At 45.2% G+C, this 14976-nt stretch overlaps 1 protein-coding gene across 1 annotated transcript in view; it reads left to right on the forward strand.

Annotated features, from left to right (window-relative positions):
• Positions 1 to 10338, forward strand: part of LOC108707772 (neuronal acetylcholine receptor subunit alpha-10) — a 13797-nt gene extending 3459 nt beyond the window's left edge. Inside the window, exons 2-4 of the mRNA XM_041582759.1 lie at positions 740 to 1439; positions 7854 to 8386; positions 8653 to 10338. Of these exons, the coding sequence (XP_041438693.1) occupies positions 1306 to 1439; positions 7854 to 8386; positions 8653 to 9278 (1293 nt within the window). The 5' untranslated portion in view covers positions 740 to 1305 and the 3' untranslated portion in view covers positions 9279 to 10338. The remainder of the gene's footprint in view (positions 1 to 739; positions 1440 to 7853; positions 8387 to 8652) is intronic.
• The last annotated feature ends 4638 nt before the right edge of the window (positions 10339 to 14976 follow it).

The following is a 14976-nucleotide window of genomic DNA, read 5'->3' on the forward strand; positions in this document are numbered from 1 at the left end:
ACAAGCAGCGAGCTCTCAGTACAGCAGTAATTAGTGTCACAAGCATGTGCCCATAACATGTGTCTGTAACTATAGCCAGGAACAGCTTGGCCCTGTCCTGCACCACCTCTATCTGCCAGCACCCCTATCTGCCAGCACCCCTATCTGCCAGCACCTCTATCTGCCAGCACCCCTATCTGCCAGCACCCCTGTCTGCAAGCACCCCTATCTGCCAGCACCCCTATCTTCAAGAACCCCTGTCTGTCAGCACCCATATCTGCCAGCACCCCTATCTGCCAGCACCTCTGTCTGCCAGCACTTCTATCTGCCAGCACCCCTAGCTGCAAGAACCCTTGTCTGTCAGCACCTCTATCTGCCAGCACCCATATCTGCCAGCACCTCTATCTGCCAGCACCCCCATCTGCCAGCACCTCTATCGGTCAGCACCCAGTACCTGATTCAGCTTCATCTTTTATTTACCCCAACCCCACTCACCCTTTAATTAAAAAATGCACCCATCAACTCACAACATTCTCGTACAGAGTGTCAGCTCTTCTTAAAAAAAATATATATATATTGTATATGTATACAAGAATCTGTGCAACCAACATGGGGGAGCCAAAGTGATGCCCCTAGCAGCGCTCACATAAAAAAATGAATGTATGAAATATTTCTCAAGAGTAAGGTTGCAGGGAGTTGTGTGCATCCCTGAGTACATTAGCCTCTTTATGGTCATTTTGCATATTCCCTTTTATTTCAGGGGTACAAGGGGCACAGGGGAAATTCGCCTACAAGCTAATGAACGATCTATTTGCCAACTACTCCAATGCACTGCGGCCTGTAGAAGACATGGATAAAGCCATGAATGTCACCCTGCAGATCACCCTCTCCCAGATCATTGACATGGTACAGTATCTGTAGGGAACTATCAATGTCACTGTGTGGGCTGCTCCAGATCATTCCCATGGAATGTTATCTCTGGGGAACCAATGAGATCTTGTATATTCTGGGAATGTATTGGGTGGCCAAGTTGGTAGCACTTGAGTATGGACCCACCACAATGACCTCCCTGAATATAAATATGGGGGAGATATGTTTGTAGTGCCACCCTGATGATGACATTGCTCAGGGAAGAGGACATACAATTCCCTAGATTAATAATCAAAGTTCTGCTTATGTTCAGTCCTGCAAGTGAAGTGATTCTTGTTTTGAAAGCAGAAGCCTTTAGATATCCCATAATATACAAGGAGGAATCTTTTTGCATGTTTTGGGTAACGGGTCTTCTTCTCCCCACATGCTGTTTAGGATGAGCGGAACCAGATCCTAATGGCCTACCTGTGGATCCGACAGGTGTGGTTTGATGCCTACCTGCGCTGGAACAAGGAAGATTATGATGGACTTGATACCATCCGTATACCTAGCAGTTATGTATGGAGACCTGATATAGTCCTATATAACAAGTAGGTCGGATGGGTGTTGAGTGCCATCAGTTCGATTCCTATCACTTTTCCAGCCTGGGCACAGGCAAAACCTTTGAATTCTTCCATACCACCATCAAGTCTTTACTTTAATATCTCTAAGGCCACCCCAAAGTGCTGGTGGCTCGGTCAATTCTCAGGAGTCACTAAAACCTATTTCCTAGGGGCAAACCCATTGTAGTACAAAGGTAAGTGGAAAAGCCTTCTATGACAGTCATTGGACATTAGATAAACTGAGGAAAGTCAATAAGGGAAAGTAGGGAGGGAAAATTGGGAATGAGCAACAGAAGACGAAGGAATGAGAGAGGGAGTGGACCTACACTGTGTGTCAGGGCTGATCCTATCAAATGTGGGGCCCAATTGGGACCATGTTGGCGGGGCCCCTAGACAAAGTGTTGCTGGCTACTGACACACCAAGTATTTAGGAAAATAAGGGCATACAGGCACAAAATAGAAAGGAGAGGGGCAGACAAGGTAAGAGAGTGAGAGGGATGAAATAGGGGCACATAATAGGGGCACACAGGGTAAGAGAGAGAGGGAGGAAACATGAGAGTGGACTGAGCCAATTAGTTTGGGGCAGGCTGGGCCGATTCAGCTTGGGAGCAGGCTTGGTTGGATTGGGGGCAGGCAGGGCCTATCAAGGTTGGAGGAAAGCTGGGCCTATGAAAGTTGGGGGCAGGCTAGACCTATGGAGTTGAGGGATAGGCTGGCTTATCAGAGTTGGGGGTGGGCTGGACCTATGGATTTGGGGATGGGCTGGACTCTCAAAGTTGGGGGCAGGCCAGGCAGCATCATGTGCTGAGGGAAATATTATCTGTGCTGCCCTGTGGTGCGGGGCCCCCAGAGGTCCAATAGGCCTAAGGCCGGCCCTGCTGTGTGTTGTGTTGAATTGCTAAACCCCAATGTCAGGTTCCCTGTGTCTATGCTTTCTATAGCAGATCTATACAATAGAGTTAATGTGTTCCTAGTAAATGCCACAGCAATTTAACTGAGACCGGAAAACCTGATGGACTTGACTTGACCAGTCATATCTTCATCAATGTAGAGTAGGTTGTGCCGTTTGGGAGTTCTCCTGCTGTTAAGGGTAAGTTCCTTTATCATTGAGGTATTTCATAGATTCCTTTCTATACTGGGTAATATCTTGTATCAATTGTGTGTGTGTGTGATTTCCTTGAGTAGTCATGGGGTGGAAGAAGAACTCAAGCAATATCTCTGTGGAGGTCCTGTGCTTAGATTGGGTTCCTTTAGTTATCATGGATTGTGGTCTTTGAGCCAGGAAATCTAGAACCCATTTGTGGAGAAGATGAAGAATGAGGTCCATGGGATTCAGGTATTGAAAGTAATAGTGCCACGTGCGACTGCATTATTTGTTGAACTGTTTGGTCGGTAGGTGATTTGATATAATGAATTTTGCAAAAGTGAGGATCAATTTCTCAAGACTCCTCATGGCTCCTGAGGTCAGTGGTTAGTAATGGTTTAGGCCCAACACTTGGTTTCTTTGATAGAAGAATAATTGTTGAGCTTATAAAGCAGAGAGTTGCCCTGGCTGTGCTGATATGATAATGCCATATATTTGGCTAGGAAGGCAAGGATCCTGTTATTGGAGAACAAACAAGGTTGTCCATTTTGCTCTGGCATTTGCAAAAGACCTCTTTGCTCCATAAGAAAAGAACAGAAAGAAGCCTCGTCAGATGATGCTGTCTTGCTAAGTCATTGGTGAAGACAAAAACATTCAAAACTAAAGTTATTTCAGGCGGATGCTGTATAGAAAACATAGATTCCCTCCTTGTTTTCATGTACAGGAACAGAATGGGGGCATCACTTGTGTAATATCCTCTGCCAGCTCCCAGCCTCATACCCAGGGTGTAACACAATCCCCTAGTAACTGACAGGTCAAACATCTCAGGTTCTTCTTCGGAGGTGACCGTCAGGGGCCTGAGACTAAATTACCACTTTGCATTTCTATTGCTCTTCCTGTATATGTGATATTATATGGATTTATAGTGACTTTTTTGTGCCATTCCCCCAAAACTAAACATAAAATGTCACCCCCCTACTGTGTCATTCGGCTGATCTGTAGTAAGTAAGAAGCAAAATAGAACCTTGAGCCTTTCTGCTCTCACAGACTTAATTCAGCTTCTTTCTTAGTTACTTGAACTTGTTTGGGGAACTAGACCACATTGGAACTAGAGTTACATTCATATTCCCTTTCTTATTAGCATGCTGCTATTCGCTTACATCAGTCAAGGAAAGACGGTATCAAGATCCACCTTTGTTCAGACCAAGCAATCAAGTTCCGGGCCAATGTGACCTCAAAATAGCAATTTTAATTTTCTCTTTAAGAAAGTACCCGGATGTCTGCAGTTTCTGACATTATGCTGATTGCCTGAATGTCCTACAAGGGGGTTAGAAATTCAAAGCTTATGAGATAACAAACAGATTGGAATTCAGAAGTCACAAGCAGCAGTTGAGATATGTCTCTCTTATATAAAGATGGTGTCTGCTGTTACTGACATTGAGACGATTGGCTGAATATCCTCCAATTGTTTTCTCTGTGGTGGTTGGGGATGCAGAAGGGAAAAACAGCAGATGCCTGAATTGTCCTACGGTAAGGAGCTGAGGTAGCTAATACTGATGTAAGTGTAATGTTTACAACGGGGAACCGCTGTAACTGAGGATAGCCACTCCATGGGGAGTGGATATGGTGGAAGCCCAGGGGTGTACCCATAGGTGATTGGAGGCAAAGACATGATGATAGAATATTGAATATTTAGTGGCAGCCAGAACACAGAAAATAAAAGGCAGGAACAGGCAAAAAGGATAATCAGGGTATCCAAGAGGTGAGGAAAAAATGGCGAACACAGGAACTTGAGGAACAAAGTAAAAAGTATTTAGGAACAAGGTATACAAAGACAAGGTTTCCAAGAATCAAGGTTTCCAGGTAACAAGTTTCAGGTCGGCAGGTCAGGAACAGCAAAGCAAAGCTCAGGGCAGGGTTTATAAAGGGAAGGTTATTAGGAATGGGAGACACATGAGGGTAAACGAGGTGGTGGAAAACAGGGAGGAAACATACTGTGAACAGGCAGATATACATAGGGATCAAAGACAAGATCAGAACCAGCCCCAAGAGCCTCCAGTGGCTCACATGGTAAGTACAAGAGTCCCTGACACAGAAAACTAGAGTTCGAGACCCGGCTGATCCTGACATTACTCCCCCCCCTTGAGGATCAACCTCTGGGCGATCCCAGGATCAAATGGCCCCCTATTCTTTTTAGTCCAAAAACTAGAATCATGGACAGAAGTCTTGCCAGGGTCAGGAGCAAGATCGGAGGAGTCGACAGGGTCAGAATCCAGATCGGAGGAGTTGCCGGGGTCAAGAGCCAAGACATATTGCCAGAATCGGAATCCAAGACAAGATCACAGCCTGAGTCAGAAGCCAAGAACGGAGCATCGTTAGAATCCAGGACAGGATTATTGCCAGGGTCGGAAGCCAGAACAGGAAGGTAGACAGGACCCCTCACACCCATTACAGGTGGAGGACCAGGAACACAGGCACCTATTATAAACAGGAAGAGGCATGCCAGGACAGCGATACTACCACTTACAGCAATAGGCCTGATAGAGACAGGAGTAACCGCCCTACCCTACCAGGTCCTGTAAAAGGGAAAGTGGAACTATCTAGGCCAGACAGGCCCTCAGGCCCGGAGGCCAGGGCAGACAGTTCCTCAGGCCCGGAGGCCAGGGCAGACAGGTCCGGCGACCAGGGTAGACAGGTCCTCAGGCCCGGAGGCCAGGGCAGACAGGTCCTCAGGCCCGGAGGCCAGGGCAGACAGGTCCTCAGGCCCGGAGGCCAGGGCAGACAGGTCCTCAGGCCCGGAGGCCAGGGCAAACAGGTCCTCAGGCCTGGAAGCCAGGGCAAACAGGTCCTCAGGCCCGAAGGCCAGGGCAGATAGTACAGAGGCAGAAACTGGCTCAGGATTAAGCAGTCGTCTGGGAGCTGGCACGGGAACGGAGTCTGGCTGGAGAACAGGCATGGAAATTGAAACTGGAACAGGCCTAAGCAGTCGCCTGTGAACCAGCACAGGAACAGAGTCTAGCTGAGGAACAGGTACGGAGACCGGCACAGAGGCTGGAACCAGCTGGGCTGCTGGCATGGCAACGGGCAAAGGCAGCTTTCGGGGAGCCGGCAGAGGAGCAAGGACTAGCTGGGAAGTCGGCACAGGAGCAAGGACTAGCTGGGAAGTCGGCACAGGAGCAAGGACTGGCTGGAAAGCCGGCACAGGAGCAAGTGACTGAAGAACTGACACAGAGGCAGGTGACTGAAGAGCCGGCACAGAGGCAGGTGACTGGAGAGCCAGCACCAAAGCTGTGGGCAGTGGAGGGTGCTGGGGAACCGTAGAAAAACGAATAAACTGGGATTCAGGTCTGAGAGACAAAGAGGATGACCTGGGTTTGGCAGCTGCCACAGGAGCAGAAGGTTGTGGAGGAGACAAGGGCCAAAAAACTGGTGGCGGCCGATCTGACACAGGCCAGACAGCAGTTTGTAGTTCATCTTCATCTGAGTCTAGATCCTCCCAGTCTTCATTGGAGACTGAATCCTCCCAGTCATCATCGGAGACAAAATCCTTCCAGTCATCATCAGTGAAACAAAAATGGACAGCATCTTCTGCCTCATCCTCTCCACCCCAAGGGAGTTGCAGTTTAATAACAGAGCCAGAAGGCATGGAGGGCTTTCCCAAAGGCTTCCTGCTGTTTAGCTGAGTCATGCTGTAAAGTTTACAATGGGGAACCGCTGTAACTGAGGATAGCCACTCCATGGGGAGTGTATATGGTGGAAGCCCAGGGGTGTACCCATAGGTGATTGGAGGCAAAGACATGATGATAGAAGTTTGAATATTTAATGGCAGCCAGAACACAAAAAACAAAAGGCAGGAACAGGTAAAAAGGATAATCAGGGTATCCACAAGGTGAGGAAAAAATGGGGAACACAGAAACTTGAGGTACTCACTTAGGAACAAAGTAAAAGGTATTCAGGAACAAGGTATACAAAGACAAGGTTTCCAAGAATCAAGGTTTCCAGGTATCGAGGTTTCCAGGTAACAAGGTTTTCAGGTAACAAGGTTTTCAGGTAACGAGGTTTTCAGGTAACGGGATTTTCAGGTAACGAGGTTTTCAGGTATCAAGGTTTCCTGGTCATCCCTGGCAGCATAATAATAATCTTTGGGTATGCTCTCAAAGGTTATTATTATGCTGCCATAGGGATGACCAGGAAAAGAAAATTACGGTATGAAACAATTTTCCTTTTTCCAGGTTACAAGGTTTTCGGGTAACAAGGTTTTCAGGTAACAAGGTTTTCAGGTAACAAGGTTTTCAGGTAACAAGGTTCAGGTCGGCAGGTCAGGAACAAACAAATTACATTCAATGACTCAGCCCTGAGCAAAGCTTAGGGCGGGGTTTATAAAGGGAAGGCGATTAGGAATGGGAGACACATGAGGGTAAACGAGGTGGGTGGAAAACAGGGAGGAAACATACTGTGAACAGGCAGATATACATGAACATCAAAGACAAGATCAGGACCAGCCCCAAGAGCCTCCAGTGGCTCCCATGGTAAGTACAAGAGTTCCGGACACAGAAAACTAGAGTTTCGAGACCTGGCTGATCCTGACAGTAAGTAAAGTAATTTCTGATGTTACTGACACTGTGTGGGTTGGTCAAGTGTCCTAAAGTTATGTGGCTCTACTGAATTCTCTTGTATCAAGAGTGAAGTGGCATCTGCTGTTACGGACATCCTACTGTCTTGTCGATTGTCCTACAAATGACATCTTCTAGGAGGTTAGAAAATGGAGAGCAGTATTCTGGTGTCCACAGTTATCAACATCATGCATATTGAAGAATGTCTCCCCTACTTATATACTCCTAGGCTAGTGGTTCTTAGTCTGTGGGGCTGGCTTCTGGGGTGCTTTTAGCAGTAGGGGGTCAGTCTGAAGGCTTGTTAAGGGTAAAATTTGGGGAGCATACCTATTTGTGTTGCAAGATACACCTGGATTTGGGGTGAAAGGTCATTTACAAGTCTTGAAACTGTCATTGAACAACCAATGTTTCACAAAGCTCCAATCTTATTAAATTAAATGGTTTACCCAAACCCAAAGTTAGACCACCAAGGGGTGTTTGAACAGTTGTCATGGTAGTTCTAAAGGTAAAAATATCCAAAATGCAATGAAGAGTAGGCATTTGCAGTACAAAAATGTGGAAATACAAAATCAAAAAATATTGTAGGTGGTAAGAAAGTAGGTGGTAGAGTAATGAGGAGAGTTGAGACTCACACGCGCCCAATGACTGGCACTTCACTAGTTCTGAATGAGTTTGACACCCAGCCTCTGTTGGTTTATTCCTTAGTGCTGATGACCAGTTCACAGGCTCCATGGAAACCAATGTGGTCATCAGATATGATGGGCAGATTATGTGGGACTCACCTGCGATCACCAAGAGCTCCTGCAAGGTCGACGTGTCCTTCTTCCCCTTTGATGGACAGCAGTGTCGTCTGACGTTTGGGTCTTGGACGTACAATGGAAATCAAATTGACATCCTCAACCACCTAGATACGGGGGACCTGACCGATTTTGTTGAAAATGTTGAGTGGGAGGTATTGGGAATGCCAGCCAAGAAGAATGTTATCACTTATGGGTGCTGCTCAGAACCTTACCCAGATGTCACCTACACCCTCATGCTACAGAGGAGGGCTTCTTTCTATATCTTCAACCTCCTCCTCCCCTGTGTGATGATCTCTTTTCTAGCGCCTTTGGGCTTCTACCTTCCAGCAGATTCAGGGGAGAAAGTCTCTTTGGGTGTAACTGTCCTGCTGGCCCTCACCGTGTTTCAGTTACTGGTGGCAGAGAGTATGCCACCTTCAGAAAATGTGCCACTTATTGGTGAGTAGAAACAAGGCAAATTACACTGATAAGATAATTGAGACTGGGCCTACTTATTGGCACATTGAGCTGGGGGCCCAGTAAAAAAGATCTCATAGACTTGAGGATCTTGGAAACTTTACCTCCAGTCTATCAGATGTTAGCACCAACTCCTTCCCACAGCCCCATGTGATGGATGAGCTTGAAGGCTTTTTAAGCTGATCCAGAAGACCATAAGGGGCAGTCATAATGGAAATTGATTTGAGTCTGTCTTTTTTTTATTGCAGGAAAGTATTATATTGCGACGATGACAATGATAACTGCATCAACAGCGTTAACCATCTTCATCATGAACATCCATCACTGTGGGCCAGAAGCAAAACCAGTCCCTCAATGGGCCAAGAAGTACATCTTGCAGTACATGTCCAGGATATTCTTTGTGTATGAGGTGGGGGAAAGCTGTAGAAGACCTAGATCTGAACCAGAACCAGATTCTGAGAGAACATCCAAAGCACCAGGTTTGAATGGACAGGCCAAACAAGAGGAGACAGCTGATGTGGTAAAGAACTGCCCAGAAAATCTCAGTCCAACGCACAAAGAGACCATGGAAGATCCGGAACATTCCAAACATTCCCATGGTGTTTGTCAGGAGAGTGGCAAGTATTTTATTTATGAGCAAAGAGGGAAAGGGTTTGAGTACGAGGAGTGCCCCAAAATCCATTGCCTGTGCCACAACGAACGTTTGCTGAAAAACATTGAATACATTGCCAACTGCTTCCGGGAGCAAAGGGCGACTCAGAAAAGGACTGGCGAGTGGAAGAAGGTTGCCAAGGTCATGGATCGTTTCTTCATGTGGGTCTTCTTCATCATGGTGTTCCTCATGAGCGTTCTGATCATGGGAAAAGCTATCTGATGGCGCCCCCCAGTGACTCCCAATGGATTTATTCTCAACATTCCCAGTGGAATCCTGTGAAATTCCATCTTATTGTTAAGGCTATTCATTTGCACATAGAACTGTCATGGGGGTGGTTGGCCGGCATGCTTTTTGGCATTCATGTACTTGGAGTACTTATCACCATTTTGGCATTTCTTGACCATTTCTGACCTTGTCATCATCAATGAATTTAGTTTTAAAGAAGGAGTGGGTAAGCCGTGGATACGTGTTACTTCATCATGTGGGTCTTCTTCTTCAGAGCCTTCTGAGGATGGACAAAGTCCAACCCAATGGATTTATCACTTGTTCTCCATTGCACTCAGTGCCCCACCAACTCATCCTTTGCACTTAGAGTTATTATAGGAATGACACACCAGCATGCTGTATGGTATTCATATATTCAAACCTTTAGTCTCCATAGTAACATTGCATGGCCATTTCGGTGGATGTGGTTGTAACTCTACATGGAGGCTCATCTAATAAAACAAAGGGTTAATGATGCCAAGAGGCTTTAAGAAACAGTACACAAATTACACTTATATATACATATCTGTTGCAGTATTGTAGTATGGCAAGGTTAAAGGGGAACTCCACCCAAAAACTGTTTTTTTGCATAATGAACAGATTCTGGGTAGAGTTGTCCTTTAATGGTGCTGAATTCCCTGGCAGTAAATGTGAATGTTTCATTGTTGGTTCTAATAAATGGACTTTAAACTGATCAATAATGAAGGACTGTGCAGACATTTTTCTAAGGAATAAAACAAAGTTTTTCTGTGCCCAAGAGATGATTAGTATTTCTGGCAGATAAAAAAGATGGTGGCTGCTGGGGCCGATCCATGCGGGTCCAAAATAATCACACGCAGGAGACAAAATTCTCTCCGGTCTTGAAATAGGATATTGGATGTGGGAAGCTACAGATGCTGCAGAGATGCATTAATAACGTTGCCCAATTTCCCCTGCACAAAAGTCTATAGTTGTGGATACGGCACCTTCATGGGGTTCATTATGGCACCAAGTCTGTGGGTTTGTTGGAAACTCCCTGCCCTCGTTATTATATATATATATAAATATATAGGGTAATTATGTATAGGGTTTTTATATAACGGCAGCTTGCCTGTTCTGTAACTGTATAACACATTCATGTTACTGCAGTCTGTCTGTCTGTCTGTACAGAACCCCTCGGCCCAGGCCCCCCGGTCTCTCTCTTGAGCCAAAATCCAATCAGCAGCTTTTGCTCCAGGATTCCATCCTCGGCCCTTATCTCTTCTGCACAAAGTCTGACCCTGTGAGTCTTTGGGAGGGATAAAGAGCAGTGCATGCTGGGAAGCCCAGGCCCCTTATCTTGTTCAACAGCTTTAGGAAGAAACAGAGAGCTGTAATAGAAGAGGCACACGGGAGTTAAAGTTCAGCAAGGCTCCTCCTCCACAGTAACTTGTTAGGGAGCACAGAGATGCACAGGGCATAGGGGGGTGGGTTCCGAACAGTCTGGGTTCTTTACTGTAAGGACAGTCAGGTTATTGGATTCCCTACCAAGAGAGGGGAATGAGTAATTCATTGGTGGGGAGGAAAAGAGATTTTACCATCAGCATAGGAAGGGGTTCTTTACTGTATGGACAGTCAGGTGATAGGATTCCCTACCTAACAAGGGGGAATGAGTGATATACCCAGGCCTGAACTGGGAGCCAAAATAGGCCTTGACATTTCAGGTAGACAGAGGCCCCACCAGCCCAATAAATAGTGAGTGTCTATGACAATTTACAGCAGACCCCACAGAAACATCCATAAGATGATCAAGGGGTAAATGGGGGTCGGTGGGGGTGTGTACCCCCACTACATATTAATATAAGGAAGTTTTGGGGCATAAAAATCAGTGTTAAATTGTTTAAATCTTCAGTTGGCTAATGTTGGCCACAAAGTGGCACCCGTCCTAATCAAGCTCTGGGGCTTCAGTGAGTTGCACCCCTGCTCTTCCCCTGACATGTGATCTGCTATTAACTGGCTTAGGCTGGGGGGCAGCTCATTGGCCAACAGCTCCACCTACAGACCAATCCCTCTCTCCTCTTTCTCTTTCCTTCTCTCTCTACATTATCTCTCTCTCCTCTACTACTCCCCCCTCTCTACTTCTCTTATCCTCTCTCTCTCTCTCTCTACTTCTCTCTCTTTCTCTCACTCTCTACTTGTCTTTCTTTCTTTCTCTTTCTTTCTTTTTCTTTCCTTCCTTCTTTTTTTCTTTTACTTTCTTTTTCTTTCTTTCTCTTTCTTTCTTTTTTTCTCTGTTTCTCTTTCTTTTTCTTTCCTTCTTCTTTCTTTTTCTTTCCTTCTTTCTTTCTTTCTTTCTTTACCTTTTTTCTTTCTCTTTCTTTCTTTTTTCTCTGTTTCTTTTTCTTTCTTTCCTTTTCTTTCTTTCTTTTTCTTTCCTTCTTTCTTTCTTTCTTTCTTTCTTTACCTTTTTTCTTCTCTTTCTTTCTTTTTCTCTTTCTTTCTTTCTTTCTTTCTTTCTTTCTTTCTGTTTCTATCTTTCTTTCTTTTTCTTTCCTCCTTTCTTTCTTTTTCTTTCCTCCTTTCTTTTTCTTTCCTCCTTTCTTTCTTTTTTCTTTCAGTAGCATTGAACTAATATTAATGGGGGGGGGGGTGACAAAGAGAAAACATGTGCCCCCCAGCCAGAGGCAAAGTTACCCTGTGTAAGCGCTGGTTCCTGGCCCACTGGCAGCCCCCGATACTCTCCAGTCTGATTGGTTCCAAGTCTGAGTCATTAATCAGAGCCCAGTTAATTATCACTGAGATTAGATTTCCCTCCAGCCCTGATACAAATGGGTTTGCAGCAAAGCAGAAAAGAAATAAAAGGGTTATAAGTCACATGACCAGGACTAATCGGCCAGACATGTGGCCAAGGCAACGGCTCACAATTAACCCTTTCACTACTTGTGCTGAGAGAGAGGGGGAACCTAAACATCCCAATGTTTATATTGGGGGTGTCGTGAGTTGTATCCTCCCACACTCCCATGATGTGCACTATGTCTGCTTTGAGTATGGGAGGAGCCTGTCATTGTTTGGAGATAGCTATGGAAGTGGCCCAACCGGATTCCTCATGCACTTTTGGGATCAGTGATTGGCCAAAAATGAGTTTCTTCACTCATCCCTTGGCCTCTATTTTCTCATCCCGTAGATTAATACGGGATGTTGTAAATCAGCAATCCGGAAGGCAAAGAAAGGAAATGAAAAGTACATTGCGGCGGAGGCTACGACTAACCCCAAAAAGTTTTTTAAGTATATTAATAGTAATAGTATTAATAGTGTTGCTCCATTAAATAATGGTACCAGTATGGTTGTAACAGAAAAGGCAAATGTGCTAAATCAGTTCTTTTCTTCAGTGTATACAATAGAGGAGTCTGAGTTCCCAGGCTCACTTCATAGCTGTACTGATGGTTTAGCTCAATTTAGTAAATCTGTAAACAAGGCTCCAGGGCCTGATGGCATACACCCCCAGGTTCTAAGAGAGCTTAGTTCAGTTTTAGACTGGCACCTATTTATGATTTTCTCAGATTCACTTTCATCTGGTATGGTGCCTATGGATTGGAGAAAAGCTGATGTTATTCCAATATTTAAAAAGGGATTACGATCTCAGCCTGGCAATTATAGGCCAGTAAATCTGACATCTGTGGTGGGCAAATTATTTGAAGGCTTGTTAAGGGATCACATTAAAATTTTTGACCTAGTCAATGGCATTATGAGCAGCAATCAGCATGGCTTTATGAAGGATAGGTCATGTCAGACAAATTGAATTGCTTTTTATGATGAGGTAAGTAAGATTCTGGACAGTGGGGGCAGTAGATGTGATCTATATGGATTTTGCCAAAGCGTTTGATACTGTGCCCCACAAACGACTGCTTTCTAAACTAAGGTCTGTTGGGCTTAATGAAGTCGTTTGCACATGGATAGGAAACTGGCTACAGGATCAGGTACAGAGGGTGGTTGTTAATGGGACATTCTCTACTTGGAGTAAGGTTCTTAGTGGGGTCCCCCAGGGCTCAGTATTGGGTCCACTTTTATTTAACTTGTTCATTAATGACTTAGGGGAGGGTGTTGTAAGTAATGTATCAGTGTTTGCAGATGACACAAAACTATCAGCCCAATTAATTCCATCCAGTATTTGGCACTTGCAACAGGATCTTGACTAACTGGCAATCTGGGCAGCTAAGTGGCAAATGAGATTCAATGTTGATAAATGTAAAGTCATACACCTGGGATGTAAAAATATCCACTTATACCCTTAATGGGTCCCTTTCTCTTCTCTGCACTGCTGCCTCTGACTCCTGATACAACTTCCCAATATCCATTCATTCCTCATTCTCACTGGGTTTATAGTTCTGTGTAACTGTCATTGTGTCTGTCCCTTTCTCTGCACTGCTGCCTCTGACTCCTGATACAACTTCCCAATATCCATTCATTCCTCATTCTCACTGGGTTTATAGTTCTGTGTAACTGTCATTGTGTCTGTCCCTTTCTCTTCTCTGCACTGCTGCCTCTGACTCCTGATACAACTTCCCAATATCCATTCATTCCTCATTCTCACTGGGTTTATAGTTCTGTGTAACTGTCATTGTCTGTCCCTTTCTCTTCTCTGCACTGCTGCCTCTGACTCCTGATACAACTTCCCAATATCCATTCATTCCTCATTCTCACTGGGTTTATAGTTCTGTGTAACTGTCATAGCTATTGTTTCTTACAGTCAGGCAGTTAATATTTTGTGCACTGCTGGTTATGACTGTTGAAATAATATAGCATCTGGAGGGCAGATGAGTGGGAGACCAGGGTCTGGGTACTCTTGCTCAGAGAGAAATGAGGCCACTGTATATGAGGGTTAATCTGTGGATGTTGCACAGTGCGGCCATAAACGAGACTAATCATTTTAGTGCAAGTCCCAAGGTACAGGGAGTTACAACACACACCAGACCCAAACACGGGGCCCCGGGCACCAAACCAGCAGCAGAATTCAGCACACGCCTCTGGCTGTTATTTAAAGGGAAACTATCATGACCAGGGTCCTAGAAATTGAACAATATGGTGTCCCCCAGAGAAGTACATACAAAGCTCTCCTTAAGTGACCCAAAAGGGCTGACTACCCCCCAGGCCCTCAGAGGAGCAGCTGTAGTCACAATCAGCAGTGGGTGGCAGGTTCAATAGGGCAAGATAGTGCATTGTGGGTATTTTCCAACCTTTAGCTTCTGTTAAAATTAAGTTAAAAACACCCAGTACCCATTGACAGCCAAGGGCTGCTGGGAGTTGTAGATCCTGCTCACACTAAACAGTCCCTTATACACAACACAAGGCAAGTTATTATATAAAAGCTGTGATAAGTATTAGAAGGGAAGGTGCTGGTTCTACACTGAGCCCAAAAAGTTCCGAAGCTGCTCTTATTCCCTCCTGGATCTCAGGTTTTAGGATTGAAGTGAAAAGCACAAAGTCCAACCTATTGCGCCATCTAGTGGAACTGCAGTGCAATTACCGGGGATCTCGCAATCTCAAGTGAAACTTTACCTGATCTGTGATTGGTCACATTAAAATAGAGGTAAAGAAGGGAAAGTGCTGTGGGACACGGATCAATAAATGGAGACTCTGGGCTATAGAATCCTTTCCTATAGGCACAGAGCCCGAGGAACATGGCATATGGGGGGGG

Source organism: Xenopus laevis, chromosome 2L, assembly GCF_017654675.1.
Source record: "Xenopus laevis strain J_2021 chromosome 2L, Xenopus_laevis_v10.1, whole genome shotgun sequence".
Lineage (NCBI taxonomy): Eukaryota > Metazoa > Chordata > Amphibia > Anura > Pipidae > Xenopus > Xenopus laevis.